The 27,890-nt window shown below is 50.4% G+C and overlaps 1 protein-coding gene across 1 annotated transcript; it reads right to left on the minus strand.

Moving 5' to 3' along the window:
• Positions 1 to 26,245, minus strand: GPR143 (G protein-coupled receptor 143). Its single transcript, XM_065901037.1, has 11 exons — positions 25,919 to 26,245; positions 22,250 to 22,359; positions 21,202 to 21,296; positions 14,884 to 14,976; positions 12,298 to 12,407; positions 10,623 to 10,731; positions 8,883 to 9,000; positions 7,458 to 7,701; positions 482 to 572; positions 399 to 417; positions 1 to 120 (listed from the first exon to the last, which is right to left on the minus strand). The coding sequence occupies exons 1-11, from the start codon at positions 26,184 to 26,186 to the stop codon at positions 1 to 3; spliced, it is 1,377 nt and encodes a 458-aa protein (XP_065757109.1). The 5' UTR covers positions 26,187 to 26,245.
• Positions 26,246 to 27,890: the final 1,645 nt, after the last annotated feature.

Here is a 27,890-nt window from a genome sequence, read left to right on the forward strand (position 1 = left end):
CTAGTGGTGGATAAGGAGCTTGCCGTGCAGCTGCTCCTCGGTGCTCCGTCGGTCCTGCTGCCCCTTCTCGCGGCCTTTTGGCATCGTCACTATCTGACTCGAGAGCATTCGCTGGAGGTGCTGTTCAGACAGAATCCAAGGCAGGCTGGGAGCTCGGACACAGCTCGTTTATTAACTTTTCCAAGGACCTGGGTCTGGCATTTACGTTACAGGCAGATCAGAAAAACGAATGTCAATGGAGAGTCCGGAGAGTGTCTGATCTGGAAAGACTCCCCCTGCCATCCCCAAGCGCAGGCTCACGGATCATCCCTCCTACCACAAAGAGGATCTTGGGGAATACACTAACGTGGTGATGGGAGTGAGATTTGGGGGGATGCTACACCCTGCAGTGCGCTGACTGCAGGCGAGATCACAGTCCTAAGGGATGAGAAACGTGGAGTCTGAGGAAGACGGGATCTGGACCTCTATCTTGTCCTCTCACAGGTCTCCCTGGGCTTTTGGAACAGATTCCGTCTCCTTTCCGTTGCGCGACACACTTGCAATATGGATTTCAATTGTGCTGGAGTCAGAACCTGGAGAGGAAAGAAAGACTGTCACGTGACGGTGTCCGTGTCCGAGAACGTCTTTCACAAGCTTCACAACCGTCTGTATTTAAAAAAGAAAAGTACATGATACTTTCACCTACATGTGGTTAAATCATTCCGAAGGACAAAAATCCTACAGAATCATCTGGGGCAGCTGATGTATGACCTCCCTGAAGGGAGGTCCACCCTGTCTCCCTTCCTCCAAATCTCCCACTGGGCAGCTCACCGCATCTCAGCCGAACCCTGTGGATGCTGCAGCCCAAACGGAAACAGACTGTTGACACGGGGGAGTTTCGGAGCCCTGGGACACGCTGTCTAAGGGGCCCGAGATCTCAGCCGCCCCAGGGGTCACTCGGGGGCAACTGGGCTCCGGGGTCGCCCGGCCACCTGCTCTCAATTCCACGAGGTGCCCCAAGGACTCCTCTTACTAAAACTTAAGAGGAGGGACGTAGGTAACCATCAGTAGAGTGAAAGCAAACGTCACTCCAGCCAAAAGAGTAATCCTGGAGGTCTGTTTAAGCACCCCAACAACACGCCTTCCTGTAGAAGGTGTGGGAGGTCTTTGCAACAGATGTCAGAATTGTTCTTTCTACGGATATCACTCCACAAATATCCAGGCTCGCCTGCTGGGTGCCAGGTTCTAGGGTGTGTGTGTCCGGAATACAGCGAAGGAAGACGCAGAGAAGGGTGGCCTTTTCAGCGGTGCATGGGGCAGGTGACTGCCCTTCAGGAACACCTCCAAATCCCAACTCCCTCCACCGAGAGGCCCCGCTGACGGCTGCAGCCTCCTCCCCTCATGTCCCTCTGCTCACTCACAACCTCAGGCACGTGCTTCTCTTACATCCAAGCTCAGTGCTGCCCCAGGGCCTTTGCACATCTCTTTTTCTGCCCGCAAAGCGCTCCAGATTTTCTCATGGCTCACTCCCACACTGCATTCAGGTCTCCACTCAAATGCTACCTCCTCAAGGAGGTGTCCGGGACGCCTATCTAAAACCACTCTCCTGCCCCCTCTGGACGTGTTGTTCTTCGCAGCGCTTCTCCCTGCCTTGAATGTTGTACAGTTCTTTGAGACTTCCATTCACAAATGCTGATATAATTATTATATAATCATACGGAGAGTCTCAGTGGACAGCGCATTTGTGTCCCTTAGTCACCACAGTATCTGTAGTGCCTAAACAAGGCCCCGGCACGATAAACTAACGTTGAATGGCTAAATACCGTGGGGTCACCGCCTTGACATCCGTGGGACACGGTGCAGGCACCGCAGAGCACTCATGGAGACTAACGTATAAAAACCGGCAGGAAGAAGCCCGCAGTAAGAAGAGCCACGTGCAGAGTTTCAGAGGACACTTCAGGGGGAAAAGGAGAGGCCGTCAGCTCTCTGTGGGCTTGGAAATGCCTGGGGAAGCCGGAGCTACAGGAACAGGTGACGATATTACCCAAGAGGACGCAAGCGCGGGGTCTGCGGCGTGGCCGACACACCACCGTCCCCACCAGCACCCAAACCCCACAGCGGCCTGCGGCCTCCCAGGGCGGCCCGGAGGCCAGTCGGGAGCACACAGGTCGGAGGGAGCCGCCCCAAGCGTGAAGAGCCCACCAAGGGGCGGGAAAGGAATTCAGACGACGGGGTAAGGGCCGGCGGCTCCGAGGAGAGGCCGCGCTGCCCTCGGGGAGGGTGGAAGCGGGGAGCCTGCGCTTCCGGAGGGGTTCACTGGCGCTTCCCCGAAGGCTCGGTTCTCTCGGCGTCGCTCGCCGTTCATGAGCGCGTCCTGGGCTCGTGGGAACTTGTGTGCGATTTCTGTGGTCTTTTCAAAAAGCCTCTGGGTTGGAGGGTCACACGGGGGCTCGGGATCGAGATCTGGCCCGTTACCTGACGCTTTGGGACATATTCTGCCCCCTTTTTCAGAGTTCCTGCTTCCTTCCCCGTCCCCCGGGGCTCCACGGAGGAGACCCCTTTGTGTCACGACAAGGCCATGCTGGGGGTGAGGGACTAATTCCCTGTCGGTGCATGGGCACATCTGAGTGTGCGTGCAGGAAATGCAGCCGCCATAGACCTCCCAGTGCCCAAGGGCCGAGCGCCTTCCCAGCAACTCCCGTCAGGGAGCCTTGCAAGCCCAGGCAGGTTCTCGAGAACTTCCTGGCTCCACGCAGGCCTAACATTTGGGAAGGCATGTTGGATGCCCCGGTGCCCTCAGCTGCTGCTCTTGGATCCCTTAAAACCTCGAGGCCCTAGATCAGAAATCCCAACCAGGTGGTTACTTGCATGAGCCATAGAGAGCGTACAACCCCTGGGCCTGCGTCCCCTTCAAGGTGCTGAATTGGGTCCAGCCAGCCCGACAGAGTTGGAGGCCCTGGGGTGTGTTCCCTCCCACACTCCCCTGGCAAACACAACCCATGGCGCCACCTGGTGGTACGTGGAGGGGCAAGTGACGGCAGAGAGAATCACAAAGAATGAGGTGTATGAGAGAACAGAGAAATGGGGACGGTGACGGGGAAGTGTGGGAGAGAACAGGAATTTAGGGAGGTGTGAAACTGTGATGGAGGATAAACAGATGTGGAGAGACGCAATGGTGGGAGAGAGAGTACTGTGGGAAACGGCAGAAACTTGGTGGGAGGTGGGGGAGATACGGAATTGCCAGGCAGAACTGAGAATTATGGGGAAGAGAGTACTGTGGGAGAGACTAGCCGTTGTGGAAGAGAGGCATTGTGGGAGAGAGAACTGTGGGAGATGACGCGCAATTGTCAGAGAGAAGGGATTATGCTGGAGAACAGAAATCTCTCGGAGAAAAAGCATTTGGGGAGCGGTGGAATGCAGTAGCAAAAGGAACTGTAGAAGACGAGATTTGTGAGAAACCATGAAGATTCCAGAATTGTGGCAGAAAATGGGAAACTGTGGGAGCAATAGGGGGCTGTGGGAGAAACACAGAACTGTGAGTAAAGCAAGGGGTTGTGGGAGAGGATGGAGAATTGTGGGAACAGCAAAGGATTGGGGAGAGAAAGGGCAATTGTGGGTGAGAGGGAATGGTGCAAGAACTAGGGTATTGTGAGAGAGACAGGGAATTGTGGTAAAGACACTTGGGGGGAGAGAAAAGACGTGCGAGAGAGAGACAGACAGACAGACAGTTACGCCCCCTCACTTCCATCCACTGTGTTCTGCATAGGCCACAAGCTTCCTACCTGTGGACACACTACACGTGCTCTCTTCTAACGACAGCCTTTTTCGTCTCCCCACATGCCCCGCGTCTCGGCCCTACCCCACTGACGCAATCCTTTATACCCTGTGGTCCATCTTGTCCACAGCCACACCCCTGTCCCTGTGGCCACGCCCCTCTGCCACAGCAAGGGAAAGCCTGTTCTCCTCAACGCCCCTCCCCGCCAGGCCTCCGCCTAAGACGTGTCCCCTTTGTGGCCACGCCCCCAGCTCCACTGCCGTCCCGCCGTGCCCCCTGCCGGTGGGCAGGGCTCGGGGGAACCTGGTCCAGGGTGACGTTGAAGGCTAGGGGAGCAGATCTCCTGAGAAATACACACCCCAACCTTTGAAGGCGATGATAAGGTTAAAGTATCCATCAGATCCTGAACTTTTCCGTTGTGAGCACAAAGTGTCCCTGTTGAAGAAGGGCCGGAGATCTGACACTACGCTTCGTAAGGCTCGTGGACAGAGGAAATAATATTTTAAGGGTGCTCACCAGATAAAAACCAACCAGGTTTCTGCTTATTTGTGAGAAGTACCCTTTTTTCTTGACTTTTAGTCCCAAGGGAAATTCTGATTCTTCATAAAGATGCGATTTTGAACGAAGCTGTCCTAGAGAATTACGCACAGATCCCCTCGGTGTTAGCTGTTGCCATGGTCACGAAGCTTGATCATCCAATCAACTCTCCCACATCCATTCACTAGGCTAGTCCTGCAAGCAAATCTGAGTGCATCTCTCCACTTAAACACCTTAACTGGCCTCTCGCTGGCCACTAGATAAGATGCAAACTCCTTAGCAGAATCTGTAAAAACCCTTCGTTATCTGTTCCCGACCTGCCTCTCCAGCTTCCCACAAATCCCACGCTGTGGCCACCCCTGAACAACGTACAGACGTTCTGCCCTAAGTCTCCACACAGGGCGCCCTCCGGGCTTCCTCCCCTCCCATTCCAGTCTGCGGTGCAAGACCCAGTCTGAACATCACCTCCTCCAGAAACCCTCACCCACGCGCCAACACCAACGGAGGCCCTGCCTTTTCCGTGTTCCTTTAACGCGTCAGACTTTTTAGAATAAAATACAGTATTGTCTTTCCTTAACTGACACTTGCAAGTTTCCTACATGATACTTCCCAGGGACACTCACAAGCCACACACACCGCCCCCGCCCCTCAGCTAAAATGCCGTTGACCATATTGCAGAGGCTCGATGAATATTTGTTCAAACTCAGTTGACTTATGTCAAGTACCTAGGAAGTGCCAGACACCACGTCAGACACTTCCTATCGGAGGCTCAGTGTAAGCCTGTTGGCCTCGAAGTGAATCCTGAAGTAGAGGCTTGAGGATATGATAAACCAGTCAAGCTTCATCTTAACCAATGCAAACAGGGAGAAGCCTAACTATTTAGCTTCGAGTTTGCATCTCTGGGCTTTTCTCCCACATGTAATAGTACTTGCTGTATTATGAGTAGCTCCCTCCCTTTACTAAAGAGACTAAAAGCAAAGTGGCTGGAAAGGAGGAGAAAGGAAACGGCCCAAGACCAAGCCAGCCGTATCTCATTTCCAAGATTACCACTGTAGACAGAAGGCTGCCGCTTCCTGAGGGTCCTGGCAGCGGCGTTATACAGCCTGTGGTATAAGAACAGGAGTCTCCTGCGTGGGGCTCATTCTGCCCTGGGCTTGTTTCCTGACACGTATCCACATCGTTTGCCCAGATCGCTCTGCCTTCATACTTTAAACGCAGATTGGAAATTTTCACGGACTCTTTCATTCTCTGTCTCGCCAACATTTGCTCCATGTCTCCGCTGAGGTTATGAATATGTAATGGGACTTATGTATGCTTACTAGAGTTAGCATTTATGGAATGCCCTCTGTGTCCCAGCACTATTTAAGCACATAGCACAAAGATCTATTTAATCTTATGAAAATCACTGTCGTTAGCACCCTGTTAGAGGTCAAGAAATACTGAGTGAGATTTGCTGGAAGGGCTAGTCCTTGGCTCACTTGGAGGAAGCTGAGGTGGACAGTCCTGCGCCCAGAAGCCACGAGCCCTCCCTGGAGGGTGTCATCATGGCTCCTGCGTCGCAAGTCCATTCCTTATACTTAGACCATATGTCACCTTGCTTTTAACAAGCTTGACAAATGTTGCTTTTATTCAAAGAAAGTGCTTACTCATTATAAAGTCTTACTAAAAAAAATGGTTAAGAAGATCTCAACTCTTTTTTCCCCAGCTCTTTTGAGATATATTTGACACAGTACCCCAACTCTTATGTTACTAAGAATTCTTTAAATCTTATGTCTAAGAAGTCTTTACATCTTACAATTAATTACTCTTAGGCCTTTTAGAACTAATTTCCCATCAAAAATGTGTAATTTAACATAATTATTACAAACGACTGTTGGGCCCTTACCACGTGCAGTGGTCAAGCATGAGTGCAAGACGGTACATGGGCTGCAGGGTGATGCATTCTGGTTAAAGGCGTTTTCAACCAGCCCCAGTGTAATAAAGTGGGAAGAGGGAGGGGCTTCAGGGCCTCAGTGGGGACAGAAGGAGGGCATGGGGTGGCCTCCTCCCCAAGCAGCATTTGTGGGAATCAACCCCCTGACCCCCAGAGGAGGTGCTGCAAACATGTGTCCGCTTCTTGTAAAGAATTTCCAGTCTTGTTACTCAATGCTAACAGCAAAATGTCTGCTCAAGAAGAATCTTTCAAGGGAATAAAGGTCTGCATAGACCAGGGACGGTAAAATTAATCAGTTATCATAACCATGACAGTCCCTGAGACTTCGTTAGGAATAAGGGCCATAGGTCTAGTGATTCTTCTCTCTCATTACCCATCTTGATTAGAATATAAGTAAGCTTTTTGTAATAGTAAATTTATAATACAGAGCAAATGATAAATTATAAGGTTACAGTATGTTTAATGAAAAGTACATATAATAGGTTTATTTATACATATAATTTTATTATTATATTATTATATAATATATATACATATTTATATATATATTTATATATATAAATAGTATACATGAATATATAAATATAAAATGTATGTAATAGGTTTAGTAGATGACAATCTTTAGAGAGACATTATTGGCGCCTTGAACTTTCTTCCTCCTTGTCGGCTGGGTTAATAGACATAACCCCAAATCAGATTAAACAGGAGTTTAAAAACAGGACCCATCTGAGGACCACAGTGCTAGAGTCTTGAAATGAAAAGGGCAGATCAGAAGAGCCGGTACCGGACGACCAGCGTGTTCCCTTAAATGTCCCCGAATGCGGTGGACAGACCAAGCTGCATCTAAAAGCTGCAGAGGTCAGGTCGTACCATTCATTGTCAAACATTCGCGACAGGTTGTACCATTCGTTGTCTTACGGCAAACGTTCGCGACGGGTTTGAAGTGGCAGTTTTGCTCCTATTCAAAAGGCCATCCAGCCCAAGGTGGAGCCACTTATAATTATTACAAGGCTACGGTGCTTAGTAACTAGAGGAGAGGTACCACGGTCATAGTAAAAGGAGAGGTGGGTGACGCCATGCAGGCCTAATGCAGTCACTTTCCACTCTCGCCTTGAAGCAGGCTCCAGACATCAGGACAGAAATGCTATGCACCAGCCACGTGGCCGTTTATAAAGCATTTCCAGGGGAGCCAGGGGCCCCGCCGTCTGCCTGCCTCGGCGGAGGGGCTCTTACCTTCAGACAGCAGGCTCACGGCCTCGTCGGAAGTGTGCCCGCCGGCCCGCACCTCTTTCCCGGCAGCGGGGCTCTCCCGGGGCTCACGGGAGCCCCTCAGGGACGGGGGACTCTGCTCGGCGGCCGAGGTGCTCATCGATTCCCACTGGATCTCTTTCCTGGGAGCCCGAAAAGCCGGGCGGCAGCCTGTCCAGCCGTAGAAGGCCAGGGACAACAGGAACCCTTGGGCTGGATTCAGTATCCCCTGGCAGGGAGGACAGACAGGGGTGAGTCAGGGTGGGACGGTGGGAATCAGAGCACTGGCTGCTCCCAGGGTGACTCGAGGCCCGCTGGGCTGGCCTCACTGCGACCTGCCCCACTGGCCGGTGTGGGGCGAGACAGATTGGCTGGCGGTGCTGGGCCCTCAAAGGTGCCTGAAGACACAGGAGGTGGGGTGGGGAGAGGACCTGAGTCAGACCGCGGGGGGGAGGCGGGAGAGGGAAGGCCCTGCGCAGCCCTGCCGGGCTGTCTCGCCTCTGGCCTGTGGCCGTGCTCCCTCGCAGGACTCGGGGCCCTGCCCCTCGCACCCCTGTTAGAACGTGACTGCACAAAGGCACCTGAGCCCGTCAGTCTAGGAAACTCTGCTTACACGTGGTCCCTGCACGTGACCACGGCACAGGCAGGGGTGGAGGCAGCCAATGTGGGTCTTACCCTCCTGCATCAGCTTTCCCCCGACTCTGAAGCAACATACATCTTAATTCTGTGTAGGGCACTGTGCATCTCTCCACTAACAGCTCGTGTATGGATTTTTGTATTTGGAAACGCAATATAATGAAAACACTGAGGGAAGCGACCCATGCTCTTTCCGCCTTATCATGATTTTGTGTATTTCTCACCAATATTTTTTCATGCATGTGTTACTAGGTAGTTGAAATCAGTATAATTTTTAGATCTTGCATTTTTCACTTAACACTAGATTTCACAATTGTCATTTTTTCACACTGTCATCTTCGACATCGGCATAACATTCCTCAAGATCAAAGACCATCATTAACTTAACCGTTCCCTTTTGTTTAAAACAATGTGGGTTATCTATAATGCTTTATAATTATGGACAACGTTATAAGCAATACCTACATCCCTATGGTTTTTTCAGCCTGAAACATTTCTTCAAGAGAAACTCCCTGATATTTTAAATCAGGCTGAAAGGTTTGATTCACTTGCCAAGTTGATTTACCAGAGTCATGTCCATTTAATAACAACCCCAACACTGAATGAAAACAGCTAGCTCGTGGACCCAGGCCAGATATAAGCATCCCAGGAACCTACGCAACTCCCTGCATATTTAAATAACATATAGATCATACTTCTGAGTGGTTTTATCCCTTCCGTTTTTTGTTTTTGTTTTTTCTTTAGGAAGAACATTTTAAATTAAGATAGACCTACCATCATGAACCACGTGGTCTCGGCTGCATTTCTGACCTGTTTCAAAGAGCCTCCATTGATATCTGGTTGCATTTCAAGATAGAATAAAAGGCTTTCATTGATGATATTCGACACCCAACTGTTAGAAAGAAAATGGCCCACAGGTGAAGAGAACATGTGACATAATTCTTTTTTTTTTTTTTTGCGGTACGCGGGCCTCTCACTGCCGTGGCCTCTCCCGTTGCAGAGCACAGGCTCCGGACGTGCAGGCTCAGCGGCCATGGCTCACGGGCCCAGCTGCTCCCCGGCATGTGGGATCTTCCCGGACGGGGGCACGAACCCGTGTCCCCTGCATCGGCAGGCGGACTCTCAACCACTGCGCCACCAGGTGAGCCCCCATAATTCATTTTTAACGCTGGGGGTCAGGGACCATGCCTCCCGAGACCTAGAAGTCCTGGGGCGGGGGCAGTGCCTGCTTGGCAGCAAGGAGGACGCAGCACACCCAGAACCTGACGTAAGACGTGCCACCGCTCTCAGCCCAAAGCAGAGACCAACATATCCTTCCGATGGCCGCACTCAACACCACATCAGGCGGAAGGTTCTAGCACATGTCAAATAACCCAGAGTTCATCCTTCCTCTGAAGAGTAAGCTAATGTTTTGATGGAGACCAAAACAAATCTTGACATTTTATGTTTGAATTTTTTGAGGTTATTGTCGGCAGGGAGGTGACGTTTCAAACCACAAGCTCAGTGCATTTTTAGAGGGAGCTAATTTACGTCTCTCGTAGGAGACAGTGCAAACAAACCTGCTCACATCACATCAATTATTAACACCACAAAGGCGTGCTCTGTCTGGCGAAGCGTTGCTTCACCACAGCGAAGTGTTTCCTGATTCCAGTCGATTTTGCATTGGTCACAGGTCTATGCCCAGCACACGCACTTGAAACGCTGGGGCAGGACACCTGTGGTGGGAGGGGGGGTGGGTGGGGGAATGGGGGTGGGTGGACAGTTGAGGACAGGAAGATTGCTTCTCTACAGGAAGATTGCTTTATTATTTTTTTATTTTTTTTTGGCCGTGCCACGCAGCTTGTGGGATCTTAGTTCCCCAACCAGGGATGGAACCCATGTCCCCTGCAGTGGAAGCGTGGAGTGCTAACCACTGGACCGCCGGGGCAGTCCCACTCTCTACCCTTCTTGCCTGAGCGGTGAGTCATAACACTAAAGATGGGCCCTTGCCCTTGTATCTTGTCAGATACAGGAATCCTGGTGTCAAGACTGATGCAAGGACTTCCCTGGTGGTCCAGTGGTTAGGACTCCACGCTTCCACTACAGGACGTGTGGGTTCGATCCCTGGTCGGGGGACTAAGATCCCACATGCTGCACGGCAAAAAAAAAAAAAAAAATTCTGCTGCCAATGGGTGGATTTAGAAGGCACTTGATTTAAATGTTAACCCCAGCGATGGGGCAAAACTCCGGAGGCATGTGGGTGGGATGCATCAAAACTAAACTCGGGACTTTTCGTTCTTAGGGCTCTTTATGTAGTTTGAGTAGATGTGAATAGCTTTCCAGAAGTTCACGGATGGTAGACTTGCCTTCCTGTCTCGCAAGCATTTCCTCCAAAGGCACCTAGCACAAGTTTCAAAAATTTCCTCTCCAAAGACTCTTCCCTTTAGAACTTTCAGGTCACACTTGGAAAAGCAAATGGCAGGCGGTTTGCATTTCCCTTCCCAGGCAGAGTTTTAAAAAAAGAAGAAAGGTTACCAAATAATGAAAACCAGCATTATTTTGAAAAATCGGGTCTTGATCACGTCTCCCATCCGCCTCTCGTTCTCCGTGTAAACTCCTTGACTTCCTTTTAGTAAAGAGGCCACTGTAAAGAGCAGAGGGGAACAGAACGTCATTTCGTTATTTACGTTTCCCGCGTGCAAAGGAAGGGCCGTAAAGCAGGTGGGAGCTCCGAAGCACAGCCAGGAGAGCGTGACGCCCAGCAAGACCCGGCCGTGCTTTCCTCACCACCTCCACGTGGGACTTCTCGGAGACTCACGGGGATATAGAGTTTTTAAACGTTTACTATGAAATCACTTTAGATTTACACAAGATTTGCAAAGACAGTACCGAGAGTTCCCGTATACCTACACCCAGCTGTCCCCAGAGTTAACATCTTACACAACCATAGTCACATGGGTCATCGTGAAGAAATCAACACTGGTGCAGTGCTATAACTACGCTCTGCATTTTATCTGGGTTTTACTAGTTCGGGAACTATATTTGTTTACGGTTTATATTTTTTACTATAAAAATAATGCATGCTCACTATTTTAAAATGTTGAAAGATTTGACATTTATCCTTGTAGACAAGTTGGAAAATATAAAAAAGTTTAGAAAAGAATCGATAACCCATAGTTCACCCAGAGACAACCATCATTAGCATCTTAGTGTATTTCCTTCCAGTCTTTTTTCTATAAGTCATTTTCACTTGTTTGATGTAATCAAATCACTATTTTTTAATGCCATTTTGTTAAAAAAAAAAAAAGCTATATTTAATAGACTCGTTTTTTGGGGGGAGGGGTTTTTTGTTTTTAATTTTTATTGGCGTATAGTTGATTTACAATGTTGTGTTAGTTTCAGGTGTACAGCACACCAGTTTTAAATGCAGATATGCAAAGAGAGATCCAAAGAGCTGCAGTGATTTTTCTCTCCCTAGTGGTAGAGCACTTCACTTAGGTTAAAGTTCTACAACCCACAGCTGATCATCAAGTGACCTTTCTGTTAAGGTGTATTTCTTTCTTCTCATTCTGCCCGTGAGGGACCCACAGGGCGGCATGAGGGGCCTGGAGACTTGCCTCGGGGCACGTTTCCTTGAGGATGGGATGGGGGCTGGAATGCAAGTTCCCCTGCCTCAGCCCGGAGGTCTGTCCAGTGCATTCTGCTGACTCACAAGATCTCTCTCACCCAGTTCTTCCTGATGCATTTGACTCACTTCCTGTGCTCTCCTTCCTGTTTACTGCCCAAGTGGGAGAAGACACAGGCCCAGACATCACGGGGAGGGCCCAGGCTCCCAGGACGGCTCAGTCCACATCCATCCCTTCCCCTCGGCAGCCCTTTCCTTTCCTGATCCCGTCTCCCCTCCGCAGTTTTCCAAGGCCACTCGGGTCCTCTGGGGCACGCCAATGGCAGACTCACGATGAGCCCAGACAGAAGTGAAACGTCCCCTGGTCCCGGCTTTGAGCTAGCAGACGTTGGCCAAGGACCCGTACAGCCCATAATTGAGTAGGCTCGCTCCCGCTCGTTTATTAAACCCCCTCACTTTTCCCAGCTGTATTGTGCTCCTGTCTGGAGGATGACAAATGAGGTCCGTGGTCCTAGATAATGATCAGAGCCCGTGGCCTGGGGCCGTAGCCGCGGCCTCACCCCCAGAGCACTTCCCTGGGTTTACCTGCAGTCACTGTCTTTCGGAACAGGATGGGGTTGGCCACAAGGACGAGCAGCATTGGCAAGTATGTGGTGACGTAGTGGGGGATGGCATGCTCCAGACCCCTCTCACACCTGAGGGAGGAAAGCCGGGTCATTCTCCAAAAAAACCGGGGCTTTGCCTGAGATACGCCGACTTATCTGCAAGTCGAGATAAGAGGACCAGATCGAAGGAAACACACAGATCGACTTCTGACTCTGCCCGAAGGAAACCTGACTCATATCTCACGTCTGCGGACAAGCAATAAATCACAGAAGAAGGAGGATCAATCATGGTTCTGTGTGTCTCGTAAATCAGGGAGCTTTTAAAGTTCCCTGCTGGGAAAAGGTGAAGAGGGGAAAAGGCTCTCTGGGGTGGTGGATCCCCCCCCAACTCCCCCACTGGGTCTCTCAAACAAGTGGGTCTCCCCCTACTTGTCTTTCAAACAAGACAAAGGCGTTCTACGAACCTGCTGGGTTTTCAGCACTTGACTACATACGTGCTAAGCCTGGCTGACATCACACATAGGATCCAAGCTCTGTCCTCGACCAACTCAAAATACCCAAGCCTCACACTGCACAGGATATCTGTTGTCACGGTGACAGGTAATCACTTCAGGGGTTCTTTTCGGGGAGGTGGACCCGGATTTCTACTGATGGGTCTTGAGAATCATCCATCACCACAGGACACGGTGGGGTGCCACACACAGGTATGCTACCAAGGCCGGGGCTATCAGTTAACAAGTACATAGTGTAGAGGAAAATGGCAAAGAGGAAGAGAGAATCCAAAGCAGAGGGGATGTTGCCCAGGCCCGACCCCAGACGGGGTGGAAAAGCAGAGGAGGGAACAGCTCCTGTGGCCGCGGAAGGTGGAGTGGTAAAAATGCTACTGCTGTCGTTTTCATATGTCCGAAGTGCTCACACCAGAGGGGAAAGTGGCTGAAAGTGCATGGAAACAGGGAAGAAGAATGCAGTGCCCATCTTTGTTGCCTTAAGGATGCCAGTACCACCTGAGGATGGTGCCTTCTTTTTGTTTTTTGTTTGCGTGTTTTGTTTTTTACCCTGAAAGCCGTATTTTATTGGAGTGTGGTTGACTTACAATGTTGTGTTGCTACCTTCTTTTATTTTATTATTATTATTCTTTTTTGCTACCTCCTTTTTAAGAGAAGCTTTCCTCTTCAGCTGTGAAAGCTAAACTGTGGTCTGGAAGGGCTTGAGGGGAGAAAGGGAAACAAGAGGGGGAAGAGATGAGATTCGGGTGCCTGTACTGAACGTAAGGAACAAACGAGAGAGGGTGGGAGCCTGCAGAGCGCCAAGGGCTCTGGGTCGTTGTGGGCTCTGAGGATGGATATGAGGAAGGATGGAGATGCTTCAGGGGGGCGGCCTCGTGGAGACCGCGGGGCACCTTGGCGTTCCTGAGTGTCCTTGCAGCAATGGCTCCCTCGCACTCAGACGCAACGTCCCCAGGATCTCACAGGTGGAGGCCAGAGATAAAAACTCCCTTTCCGATTAAGCGCATCCCTCTGTAACAGCTGCTAACTCTGTATTTGTCCTTTTAGGGTTCCCGGAGAGAGTGGGCTGTTTGGAGGGATCTACACAGAGGCCACAAAGCAACACCAACGTGGAGACATCTGAGTGAGTGGCTACAAGAAATCGAAAAAGAAGGGGCAGAAACGGTCTACACCACAGGTCAGCAAACTTTTTCTGTAAAGGAGCAGATAGTCAATATTTTAGCCTCCAGAACCCTCATAGCCTCTGTCAAACTACTCAGCTCTAATGTGTAACTGGCCGTAGACCATACATACACAAATGGGCACGGCTGTGTGCGAATAAAGCTTTATTTACAAGAGCAGGGCAGAGGGCCGGATCTGTCCTGAGGGCTGCGCTGTGCTGATCCCGGGTGTACACTGCCCTGGAATCACAGACAAAGAGACAATGTCCAACCTCTGTTTTTCAGCTTTCCATTGAAAATTAGAGTATATATCCTTGGAGGGACTTTGAGGCTTTACAAATGGTTGCACTGATGGGGTTTTAAGCTTGAAGAAATGCCTGAGACAGTTTCAGAGGCCACATCGCCCAGTGTCTGTGTTCAGAACAGCGCAGGATGGAGAGAGGTGAGAAAGTGCAGACAGCAGAGGCTTAAAATAAGCTCGTCAAGAGCGAGCGACCCTTTGTGTCTTCCAGCCATCTCCAACTCACTCTTGGGACGTTCAACTCACCTGCTCGCCCAGAGGAGGCTGGTTTGAAGAAAGAAAAATAAACAGTGGGCAGGGGAAGGCTGCGTCCGTCTGGAGGGGGACAGGCCTGGAGGCTGGCACACAGGCTGGTACGGGGGAGCCGTGCCCCCAGCTCTGCATCCACACCGCACACAACACCGACCCACACGCACGGGACAGGCAGAGGCAGGGACGCTAACTCAAGGTGCCAGCCACTGTGCTCTCAGTTGCACAGATCCAGGACGATGGCCTGCCCGCCCGCTCGGGGTCAGTGCCCGGGCATATCCTGCAAGAGAGGCGGGGGGGGAGGGCGTCCAGGCGTCGGGGGAGTGGGCTCGCTGGGAGCCCCGGCTTACCTGGCCACGGAAGGGTAGTACAGCATGAATGCTCCCTCTACGCAGAGCAGTGCGGCCAGGCCCCAGGCCATCATGTGGTAGAGCAGGATGGTACTGGGGGAAGAAGGGGCAGAGGGGCGGCCACGCCTGAGGTCCAGCACTGAACAAGCCCCGAGCTCCGCGAGCGGCAGGAAGATGCACACAGAGCAAACCCTTGCCAAACAAACAGCTGCCTGATTTTGCCTGTGAGGTTTTTATGTTTCCTCTGATTGAGATGAAATTCATAAAACATCAAACTCACCATTTTAAAATGAGCAACTCAGCGGCATTTAGGACATCTACAGTGCCGTGCAAGCACCCCCTCTATCCAGTTCCAAAACATGTTCATCCCCCAGAAGGAAACCTGGACCCATTCAGTGGTCTTTCCCCATTGTGCTTGTGCCCCCGGCCCTGGTAACCACTCATCTACCACCCGTCTCTATGGATTTGCCTATTCCGGACATTTCATCCAAGGGGAGTCACACACGACGTGGCCTTTTGTTTCTGGCTTCTTTCCCTCAACCTAAGCCTTTCAAGATTGAGAGGAGGGGACTTCCCTGGTGGCACAGTGGTTAAAACTGCACGCTCCCACTGCAGAGGGCCCGGGGGTCTATCCCTGGTCGGGGAACTAGATCCCACATGCATGCTGCAACTAAGAGTTTGCATACCACAACTAAGGAGCCTGCATGCCTCAACTAAGGAGCCCGCCTGCTGCAACTAAGGAGCGCGCATGCCGCGACTCAGGAGCAGGTGACCGCAACTAAGGAGCCTGCCTGCCACAACTAAGACCTGGCACAACTAACTAACTAAATAAATAAAAGATTGAGAGGAGTGAGGCACGGGTACCTCATAATTCCTCCTAAGTGCCTGGCTCCCCCAGTAGGCAAGCAACTCCTGGCCTCTGTCCTTCCTGAAGTCACCTCCGTACCTAATATGCAAGCGTCTTAATGCTCAGTCCAAACCAAGAAGAAGGTCTCTAAGAAATGGGTAGTTATTCGATGTTCCAGGACAGCGGGGAGGTTTCCTATCTTGTCCCCCTACCCCCCATTCCCTGCATAGTTCAAATTCTCTCATCATTACCATCTCCCTCCTTCACCTCTGTACTCCCACACACCCGACCCTGTCCCCCTGAGAGATTCGAGGCAACCAGCCTTGCAGGTGGGGTCAGGACGATGGACCACCTGAGCCCGTGCAGAGCTACCTCGCTCTTCCAAGACAGCCTTTGTTTGCCTCTTCTGTGCAATGGGACGTGGCCCGGGGCTGCTCCCTCAGAGGTGCCCACTGTTACTCAAAACTCTGCCAGATGGGACTTCCCTGATGGCGCACTGGTTAAGAATCCACCTGCCAATGCAGGGGGACACGGGTTCGAGCCCTGGTCCGGGAAGATCCCACATGCCGCGGAGCAACTCAGCCTGTGTGCCACAACTACTGAGGCTGTGCGCCACAACTACTGAGGCCGCGTGCCACAACTACTGAAGCCTGCACGCCTAGAGCCCGAGCTCCGCCACAAGTGAAGCCACCTCAACGAGAAGCCCGAAGAGTAGCCCCTGCTCGCTGCAACTAGAGAAAGTCCGCGCACAGCAACAAAGACCCAACGCAGCCAAAAATAAATGAATAAAATAAATTTTAAAAAAAAACCCTCTGCCAGACGCCTGGCAGAGGGTGCAGCCCCTGGCCCATCAGGACTTTAACCCTGCGGACCCGCCGTGGGGACAAAGGGCGTGGTCAGGGATGCGGTGAAGGACGCCCTTCTGCAAGGAGACAGGAGGGAAGAGAGGTGGCCCAGAGGGCATGCTTCAGGGAGGAAAAACTGCACAGCTGGCCCACTGGGCGGCCACGCGGACGCGGCTGCACCTTCGCCTCCCCTGGCACTGCTGGTTCTGGAGCAGCCCTTCCCTGCCCGTCCGGCTTTGGGAGCGCGCGGGGGTCTGTCCTGCCCACAAGTCACAGGCTTTGCCGGACACTCAGGAAACTAAGGAGCAGCTTTGCGCAGGGGCTGGTCTGTGGCAGGGTGGCATCTGCGTTCCAGACGCCAAGCCTGGGCTGCAGGGAGCCGCTGGGGTCATCTCCTGGGTGGGAGGGCGAGGCCAGCTCGCGCTCCCCAAAGCCCGGCCCTCGGCCCCAAACGCCCACGAGGGGGGGAAGTCAGAGCCGGCCGCAGGACCCAGGCCGCGGCCACGTCAATAACCGATACAGCCAGAAAGCCACACCCATGTGGCCGTGGCGGATCGATCCGGAGCAACCCCGGCTGAAGACCCTCATCCCTTTTTCTGACGGCAAGCCAGTTTTCACGTGCAGACACGCGAAGACCACCACCCCCCCACCCCCAGACCCTCTCTGCTCTCACACTCCCCTTTTCTTAGGGCAAGCAGAGCTTCTCCCGGGTTCTCAGGTGCCGGCCGGCATGGCTAAAACGTGCGTCTCCCGCACCTGGAGCCCAAGAGGCAGTTTACATGTTAACTTTCAATCTGCTTCAATGACATTGCTTAGGGAAAATTCTCCCGCGCCAAAGGAAACAGCTAAATGCTGGAAGGATCTAGAAGGGAATGTGGAGTTTAATCCAGCCATACCGGAGGAGTCCGGGCCCCTGCCTGGGAATTCCTCGGGACCCCTCTCCACCAGCTGCAGGTTCTTCATTGCCATCTACAGCATCCACTCCGCCCTCGGCTCTGCAAACAAGCTGGCGATTCAGAGAGGGGCTCCAGAGGCTCTGGACCCACACACTCAGCTCTGGCTCTAAATCACCCAGGGCTGGCCCCTCGGAGACCTCACCCTGGGAAGCGTGACTTGTGCTAGGGACGAGGTCGGGGCTGGGTCTCCGTGGCTAGAGAGCACCCGTCTTATTTCTCTGCTGTGTGCCCGCTCCTTTTTGATGGGAGAGCCCACCTCACCGCCGACAGTCTTCCTAGCCCTGGAACCCTACCCTTGGGAGGCATCTGGGTGTTTGGCATCCCTGGAGGGCGGCCTCCTGTTCGATGCACGGGTCCTCAGAAGCCTGGCGTCCTCTAGTCCCTGCACATCCGCAGACTTCTGCCTATCCTAACGCCAAGCTCCAGGATGACTTCCAAACACCCGCCGGGGTGTGAGGAGGGCTTCCTGATCGCCTGTCCTGGCTTCTGAGGGCTCTGTCTGTTCTCCGGGTCCAGAGAGCTGTCACTCAGCCCTGTCCAACTCCAGTCCCTCACGGGTGGAGGTGCATTTCCTATGACAGCAGGAGACATACTCTTCTAGCTTCTGTTCGGTGCTCCAAGGTTCCTCTTATCTCCACAACTGAGTGGTGGTCTATGAGACCTCTATTTGTGTCATAGCCCCGATCCCTCCCAAACTGAGTGAGGGAACCATCCCACTTGCACTCAGCTTCTGGGACAAGGTCTCTTCATGCTGCTTGCTGCCTACCCAAAGTCATTCTCCCTTTTTTCCTTAGCAACAGAACCTGGATGCCAGGCAGAGCAGCAGCACGCTTGGATAATCAACTGTATTTCCCACCTCCTCTTACAGCTAAGTGTGGACAGAAAACTAAGTTCTGGCCAGTAACATGAAAGTGTTATTGTTGTATAAAACCCCCACGGACAGCAGGCCTGCTTAAAACAGGTCCCTGCTTAAAGGGATCTGGCTCAGGGGACAACAGGCCCCTTTTGCATTGCCCCCTACCTCCTTCCTGTTTTCTGGAATGCTGATGTGATGACTGGAGCTCCAGCAGCTATACTGGGCCATGATAGCTTGAGGATGGAAGTCACATAATAGAACGGTGGAGCAGAAAGAGAGAAGGAGCTTGGGTCCCTGATTTCCAGCATAAGAGCCCTAGATTGCCTACCTCTGGCCTCTTTTAGCGTGAAAGAGAAATTCCTATCTTAAGTCACTATTGTTTTATGTATTTTATGTAGCCAAAACTAATTCTCACTGAGATACCTGGTTGGCAACCTTTAACCTTAACAGTCTTCCTTACAGAATTTTCATAACCAAGTATACCTCAGTTTTGTACAGATGTGTAAGAGCTTGGGAACTAAGGCAAAAAGGTAGAAGAAAGAAACGCAGAAATGAAGAGAGTACTAAATTTCAGGCCAGAGAGACAAAGTGAATGATGATGTGATATACGTAAGAGATACCAAGGATTTTAGAGTGGTAATTCACTAAGATTGCCCAGTGTAGTCTATAGCTCAATATGGTCTTTATTTGGTTACTCACGTTGGTTTTAAAAGTGAATTTATTGAACCAGTCGTGCTGGGGCAACTGGATATCCACCTACAAAAGAATAAAGGCGGACCTATCCTCACCTCCACACATAAATTAATTCAAAGATCTAAATAAAATTGTTCAAACTATAAAACTCTTAGAAGGAAACAAAGGTATAAATCCTTGTGACCTCGGGTTAGGCGATGGTTTCTTAGATGACAGCAAAAGCACGAGAAATAAGGGAAAAAAACACAAAAACTGGATTTCATCAAAATTAAAGACTTTTATGCTTCAAAAGGTACCACCAAGTAAGTGAAAAGACAACCTGCTGAATGAGAGGAGATATTTGTAAATCATACATCTAATGAGGTACTGGTATCCAGAATATGTAAAGAACTCCTATAACTCAATAATAAAAAAGACAAACAGCCCAGTTAAAAACTGGGAAAAGGAAGCGAAGAGATATTTCTCCAAAGAAAGTACACGAATGGCCGATGAGCACATGAGAAGATGCTAAACATCATTAGTTATCAGGGAAATCAAAACCACAATGAGATGCCACTTCACACACAGTAGGATGGCTAAAATCTCAAAAGACCAAACACACAGAAAACGAGTGTTGTTATCAAGGATGCGGAGAAACTGGAACCATTACACATTGCTGGTGCAAAGGTAAAATGGTACAGAGTCTTTGGAAAGCAGTTCAGCAGTGCCTTACAAGGTTATACAGAGTTACTGTATGACCCAGGAATTCCACTCCAAGGTGTATACCCATAAGTATATGGCGAAAACATATGTCCACACAAACACCTGCATACAAATACTCATTGCAGCATTATTCGTAACAGTCAAAACAATGTAAACAACCTAAAAGTCCAGTGACTGATAAACGGGTAAAAGGCAGATAGCGAAACAATGGAATATATTCAGCAACGCACAGGAATGAAGAGCCGATGCATGCCACAATATGGATAAATCTCAAAAATAACAGGCCAAGTTTAACCAGCCAGATACAAAACGCCACATATTGTGTGATTCCATTTACAGAAACTGTCCAGAACAGGCAAATCCAGAGACAGACCGTAGATGTGAAGTTACCAGGAGCTGCGGGAGAGGGAAGAATGGGAAATGACTAGTAACCAGTCCAGAGAGTTGGGGGATGAATAACACGTCATAAAGCCAAATAATGGTTATGGTTACACAATTCTGTGAATATGCTCACAAACAATGGATTTTATACATTTAAACAGATGAACTTTATAAAGCTATTTAAAAAGTAAAAGGCAAACAAGGGCTCCATGCAAAGGGGGCCTAATGGAAGTGCACCACGAACTTGGTCAGGGACCCATCCTTCCTGGGCCTGGAGCCAGGAGACCAGGACACCCGCCGTGCCCTCCTGCTTCTCTTTGGCACGTAGGTTCTCTGTGTTTCTGTTTCCTCCATAACATGCACATCCCAGCTCCAACCCCAGCTCCCAGTTACTGAGCGCCTGCTACGTGCCAGGCTCCATCCATAACCATCCACGGGTACTGTCACATTTACTGTTTCCAGGAACCTCCTGAGGTGGGTACTGTTTTACAGCTGAGAAAACGGAAGTCCAGAGAGGTTCAGCCACTTGCCAACAGTCACACAGCTAGTGAGTGATGGGGCAGGAATTTGAACCCACCAGGACCAAGGCACTAACCCTTCCTCGGTGCCTCTCAGGCAGCCCCTGGCAGCTCCAGAACCCTTGGGCTCCCTATTTAGCATCCTGTATCAATACATACATCTAAGAACTTTTCTCCTAAACCTTTAGACACCATCAGAATTTTTTTTTTCATGCCAATTCTTTTTTTTTTTTTTTGTCTTTGTCGTGTTCCAAATATTTAATTTATTGAAATACTGTTTTCAGGGTTTTAAAATCCTGTTTTTTTCTTGGTAGGGGGCACCCGGAGAAATCCTCGATATTTCGATTGTGCCTTCAGCCTTTTATAAAAATGATCTGCACAGATGTTTCTCGGTGGAGGGGTCAGCTGAAAGGTTCTGATCAGCTGTGTCTGCCGTACAGAGATGCAGCGCTCAGCGGTGTCTCCAACCTTCCCTCAGGCAACAAACTAGGGCAGAAGCCAGCCGGCTTGCTCTGAATACCTCAGTCCCGCCGATCTCCGGATCACCAGGTAGGCATCGACCGCATAGCAAAACAGCCACCAGAAGCAGGCGCTGTACAGCAGCTGGATCCACATCTGTAATCGGGAAGAGCCGGCATCAAAGCTCCTGGACATGGGTTCCAGACCGCCCCGTCCGTGAAATGAGCTGGCAGACGCCCACTTCCTCTGACGTCACGGGGCAGCACATGAAAGCCCTCCGGAGAGGCTTGGAAACCCCAGGCTGGGATGTGGCCTGGGACGGGCGTGTGCCTTGGTGCCCTGTCTGCTCAGGTGCACCGGGTCCAGCGAGCCCTGCCTTGTGCTACCCTTGTGGTCAGGGAGATAGAGGGCTCAGGTGTGAGCTTGGCCTGGCATGAAGGTCTTTGAACCAGAAGCCCTTTTGCTGAGGACCAAGGAGGATGGGCAGGAAGGACCTTCCCAGTAGAAGGAAGGCGGTGGCGGGGGGACTCCGTACGTTAGAAGCAGCACGAGATCTATATACTAAGACGGAGGCTCCATCGGGATGCAGCTGGGAAGCAACAGAGGGGAGGAAGGGAGAGATGCTGACAGTTGTGGCACAGATGGCGGGTCAACAGGGTATCAGTGTCCTTTGAGGTCATTCACTGGAGTGTTAACTTGGCGGACAGAGCAATATGGATGAACAAATTGCTATTTTTAAATATATATTTTGTTAAGTAAATACATCTGTTAAATCAATAACTTTTTTTTTTTCTTTTTTTGCCCAGCTGGTTTTGATTGTGGATGGATCTAAGGTAAGGATTGAATGTGTGTTTAAGGGTGGGGATGGCAAACATACTAGCACAGTGGTTCTAAAACTGGAGTGTGGGTCAGAGGCCCCTGGAGGGTTTGTTAAATCACAGACGGCCCGCACCCCAGGGTCCCTGGTCAGTGGGGTGAGGGCTCTGAGCGTGTGCATTTCTAAAAGCTACAGTGGGCTGGTGGGAGGGATGCGACCACACTTTGAGGACACAGCGTAACGGAGCGGGGCAAAGGGGAGGGAAGGGGGAGACCAGGGGAGGTACACTTACTGCACTCCCCATGCAGAAGGCGGTGGGCCACACGTTGGTCCCGTTCACAGCTGAGATGTCGTTCACGAAACTCGGGAACCCTAACCACACCGTAGACCGGACTGTGATACCTAAGGGAGAATCAGGTGATGCTTTGTATCTGCTCCTAATGCAAATCTAAAGGTGACTTGTGGACTCTGTAAAAATGATGGATGGACGGATGGATGGATGGATGGATAGATGGGCAGATAGACAGATAGATAGGAAGGGAAAGAGAAAGATGTGAGGGAGACAGGGAGGAAAGAAACACACGCTGGTGTGTGCAGAGAGACAGAGAAAAAAATAAGACTCAGAAAATAATTATTATGGTAGTGGAGCAATCCCAGGCACTTTGATTTCAACTTCAGCCACCATTAGCCACAGTGCTGTCCCTAATGTTGTCTGTTTGTTTATTTGGCACCCAGAAGTGATTATGTGAATAACAATTTATATTTCTTGGCTATATTTTTAATGTCCAAGTTAACTAGTCCTCACATAAAAAAGAATGATTGAGAAAGCACATTCTGAAGTTTAAAAAGATAGTTCTTTCATTCTTTAAAAAATATACATTTAAGATTTTCACAAATTAGCTCTTGATAATCTACTTCTGCCATTTATTATTTGTGAGTTTTCCTTGCTATTTGACCCAAATATCTAATTCTCCTCAACACAGTATACACACGTAAGGCATATATTAGGGTTCTCTGTTAAGTAATTCGATAGATAGCCTTCGTTTAAGCATTCACTAGGTAACACCCTGCTCAAGGGGAGCTGTGAGCAGTACAGAGTTACACACTAGTGTTGTGTGTGTATTTCACATACAGAAATATACACTGTGTCACATGCTACCAAATATACACTGTGTCCTATACCACTAAAAGGGTAAGGATGGGGCTTCCCTGGTGGCGCAGTGGTTGGGAGTCCGCCTGCCGATGCAGGGGACGTGGGTTCGTGCCCCGGTCTGGGAGGATCCCGCATGCCGCGGAGCGGCTGGGCCCGTGAGCCATGGCCGCTGAGCCTGCGCGTCCGGAGCCTGTCCTCCGCAACGGGAGAGGCCACAACAGTGAGAGGCCCGCGTAACGCATAAAAAAAAAAAAAAAAAAAAAAAAAAAAAGGGTAAGGATGAACACTGAAAGCCTAAGATACAGCTTCTCATTCTTAAGCACAGATAACAAAAATAACGCTTTGCGGCCACACGGTGCTTTGTCGTTTTCAGTCCAGAGCTCTGCTTTGAGCTCGATAAACACTTCTGGTTTTTTTTTTTTTTGTATCTATATGAGGAGATGGATTTACTAAACTTGTTGTGGTAATCATTTCATGATAAATGTAAGTTATTATGCTGTATACCTTAAACTTACACAGTGCTGTATGTCAATTATGTCTCAGTAAAACTGGGGAGGGAGTTCCCTGGTGGTCTAGTGGTTAGGATTCTGTGCTTTCACTGCTGTGGCCCGGGTTCAATCGCAGGTCAGGGAACTGAGATCCCGCAAGCTGCACGGTGTGGCCAAAAAAAACCCAAAAAAACCCAGATATTTAAAAAAAAACCTGGGGGAAAAAAACCACCCCGTGAGATAGGCATCTGTATTTCTTTTTTTTTTTTTTTTTTACGGGAGCACAGGCTCCGGACGCGCAGGCTGAGAGGCCATGGCTCACGGGCCCAGCCACTCCGCGGCACGTGGGATCTTCCCGGACCGGGGCACAAACCTGTGTCCCCTGCATCGGCAGGCAGACTCCCAACCACTGCACCACCAGGGAAGCCCTGTATTTCTTATTTTTCAGCGAGGAGGTCTGGTCACCAAGCCTTCCCCTGACTCCTGCTTCTGCCCATTTGCCCGCAATGTCATGCACCTTCCTTCTAAAGGCCAAAGGATATACGAATATTATTTTGCTGACCCTCAAAAGATGTTTGCGTGCAGCTCTATTTTCAGATATTCAAGTTACAGAAACTAGATTATTATTAAGATGCTTTTCCAAAATGCTTTAGCAGAATCAGGAAGAAAACCAATTTTTTATTTTATTGTCCTGCACCAAATTGATTTTATCGCTATAGCTTCCTGTCTTACTCCTCGAGTCTAAGCAAGTGACTAGAGGTTCCATAGCATTTATCTGAACCCAAGATTCTTGAGTGTCTCCAATCACACAACCAGGAACAGGAGAACCAGGCCCTGGGACACACAGCCACCTGTGCTCAGAGAAGCACTCAAGGTGCCCCAGAAGCTGCTGCCACCCCCTCACGGCACAGCGGTGGAAGGCACTTCAAATACCACCAGCAGCCTTTCCTTCAAGAGCAAACATGACTGAAAAACACAATTCCAAAATGCCAGCACCTGTCAGCCAATTACAAAACATGGACAGTATTTGGATCCTGATTTGAAAAAGCCAATTGTAAAATAGCATTTATGAGACACCTGAACATACACCAGTGATATTAAGGCACTGGTTTTCATTATTTTGGGGTGATAATGATATCTGTGTGATATATATGTTTTTTAAAAATTCTTATCTTCTACAGCTATATATTGAGATTTGTGTGGGTGAAATGATATAAATTCTGGAATCTGCTTCAAATTATTCCAGTGGAGAGTGGGATACGGGGATGGGGTATAGATGAAGCTAGGTGATGGGTACAGGGAGTTTGTTATACAATCTCTCTACATTTGCATATGTTAAAATTTTTCCAAAATAAAGAAGTTAAAATGCTTGGCAATATCTAGCATAGAGGTTTGTAAAATGTGCCATGCTAGAGTTGAAAGCAGGGGTCAGCAAAGTCTCTGTAAAGGGCCAGAGAGAAGATATCTTAGGCTCTATGGGCCACAGTTTCTCTGTTCAGCACTCACTTCTGCCCTTTTAGGGCCAAGATGCCCCCAAACAAGGCACAAGTGCAGGGCATGGCTGTATCCCCATAAGACTCCACTTACGGACAATGCCATTTACATTTCATGGAATATTTACATGTCAGAAACAGTCTTCTTCTTTAGATTTTTCTAAAAACACTTTAAAATGTAAAAACTTTCTTAGTTCCTGGGCCATAGATAAGAGGCAGCAGGCAGGATGTGGCCTAAAGGCTGCAAGTTTGCCCATCTGTGGTATAAAACCCAAACTTAGATAGATAAATAAACAAGTAAGTAAATAAAATTGTAATATATATACATACACACATACACACACACACACACACACACACACACACATATATGGGTTTCTTCCTGATTCTGCTAAATCATTTTGGAAACGATTTTGTGTGTGTGTACACACGCACGAAATATTAACTGTTAGTCTCTCACTAGTGGTACAATTAGGGATGCATTGTATTTTCTGGGTTTTCCTTCACAGCACCGTCTAAAGTTTCCCTAGTAAGTGCAATAACAAATACACCAAACTGTTTAAAAAACAAAAAAACCAACGGCCCCCCGAAGGAACTTTTACCGACCATGTTGTATCGCAGGGTCCCCTGGTCGTCCAGTCCCGACCCTGGGGAGCCGCCTCCGGCTCGGCCCTCCCACCCGTGGGCCGGGCGCCCTTACCCGCGCGGCGACCAGGTCCCAGGCGGGGGCCGCGCGCGCTCATCCACGCCCCCGGCCGGGAGCGACCTGCGGGCCGCGCGCCCTCAACCGCGCGTGGACGGGTCCCCACCCGCGGGCGCGCCCTCACCCAGGCAGCCGAGCAGGTCGCAGGCGGCGGCGGCGCGCAGGATGCGGGCGGAGGCCGGGGTGCGGGCCGTGGCCGGCGGGGAGGCCGAGGGGAGCCCGGGGCCCGCGGGCCGGCGCCCGGGCAGCAGCCGCAGGAGGCCGAGCGCCAGGTGGAGCGCGCCGCTGCCCAGACACAGCGCGTGGAAGGCCCGCGTCTGGAAGCTCAGCACCAGCTGCGTGGCGGCGTCCCGCGTGGCGCAGCAGAAGGTCCCCAGGCGCGGGGAGGCCATGGTCCGTGCTGGAGATGCGGCTCGGGTCTGCCTGGACCCCGCCGGCCGGCCCGGGTCATGTGCGGGGCCGGCCCTTGGCGGGGGTGGGGAGGTGGGGGAGCCGTCATGTGCCCTGGGCCTCTCCGCAGCCCCCGCCCGATCCCCCGCGCGGGCAGTCAAGGCGCCAGGCTCGCTGAGGGCCTCGCGCCTCTACAGACGCGTCACGAGTGTGATGCTTGGTCGGGGGGGAGGGGGGGGCGGTGAGGGGCGGGGGAAGGAGCGCGCCGGGGTGGGGAAATCAGCTCTCTCCCCTTTCATCAAGGCCTTCCCAAGGGGAGGCGTGGGGCGTCGTTAATTCTCCAGAATCCAGAGCCCCCCCCGCCCCCTCCACCCCGACACGGCCGTCTCATCTTAACTCATAAGAGAGTATGCCTCGTGCCAGATCTGCACTGTGTGGGACTCTGCCATCCCTAGTTTTTTTTTTGTTTGTTTGTTTGGTTTTTTTTGGCGTCCCTAGTTCTGATCCCTTACAGGTTCATAAACTGTGACTGCAGTGATTGGTATTAAAATACTGCTTTTTTAGGGTCGCTCTCCCATATGGAAACGACCCCCTAGAGCTAGGATTTTCCCTGAAAATCAACAAATCTTGAAGAAAGGGGAAACTGCTTTGCCCAGCTCCACACACACACACACACACACACACACACGCACGCATTGTGCACCTTTCAGGGCTGTTCCATTTTTACTCATCTCAACAATGTAGGGTTAAGTTTTTCACATTGTAAAATTACTCGCTTTTGAGAGTACCTCTGTTTAGGAAAAAAATGTTCAAGTTTATTCAGATTTTCTTAACTTCTTTCATTTCTAGATGAATTTCAGTATACATTGAAAGTCATGCTTTATTCTCTATGTATAAAAGTTTCAAAATGATATTAGTACTAATGATAATATACTGAGTGGACTTTTTTCTTAAAAACTCTTCAGGGTTGAAAATAAAAGAGCCCCCTCTAGATTCTGGCTTTACTAACCAAAGCTTTATTTTTTTAAAAGAACCCCACCCCCACCCCCAGCTCCATCATATTTATTAACAGCAAACCTAATAGGCCTGTTTGCAGCCAGGAGCAGACACACTTTGACCTCTCCCTGCAGTACATGTGGCCCCTCTAGAATTTTTCCAACCAACCAGAGGTGAGGCGTCCCTATTGTTTTCCTCTGTCTCCTCCCACCCTGTCTTCTCATCTACATTTCCACCACCAGCTTTGCACTTTTAAGTAAGAGGAAGTTTGGGCTCAGGTCCTCAGCCTTCTTCCCGGCAAACCACAGGACTGGGCTTCTGTTGGGACCCATGAAAGGCAGACGGGAGCTGCACTGCCAGATGGAAGCAGAGCCTTTAACTAAGAGCTCCAAGTGCCACTACTTCAAAAAGATCTGACCCGGCGCATCTGTAAGCAGGGGCAGCTGCTTTGATAGAAGTCCGGAACAGACCGATATTGTCAAAACCTTAACCGCTCTTGGATATTACACCCTTGCTTGTAAAAACAGTAGGAAACATCATAGGACTACTCCCCAAACGCTGGTCTGCCGCTCCTTCAGAAAGCATAAGTCTCAGTATCTGTTTTGAACAGTTGACCTTCTATTTCCTTAGCTCTTGGAAGGCAGAAGTGGCTTCTGGAAGTTTGTTTGTGGAATGTGCTTTAAAAGATAAAAATGAAAAAGGAGGGACTT

This window comes from Phocoena phocoena, chromosome X (genome assembly GCF_963924675.1).
Source record: "Phocoena phocoena chromosome X, mPhoPho1.1, whole genome shotgun sequence".
In the NCBI taxonomy this organism is placed as follows: Eukaryota; Metazoa; Chordata; class Mammalia; order Artiodactyla; family Phocoenidae; genus Phocoena; species Phocoena phocoena.

Coding starts and splice junctions, on each gene's coding strand:
- GPR143 (XM_065901037.1), bottom strand. CDS start 26,186: ATGGCCTCCCCGCGCCTGGGGACCTTCTGCTGCGCCACGCGGGACGCC. Junction 22,360..25,918: donor CGACCTGCTCGGCTGCCTGG/GTGAGGGCGCGC, acceptor ATTCTCCCTTAG/GTATCACAGTCCGGTCTACG. Junction 12,408..14,883: donor TACTACCCTTCCGTGGCCAG/GTAAGCCGGGGC, acceptor TTCCTCCCTCAG/GTGTGAGAGGGGTCTGGAGC.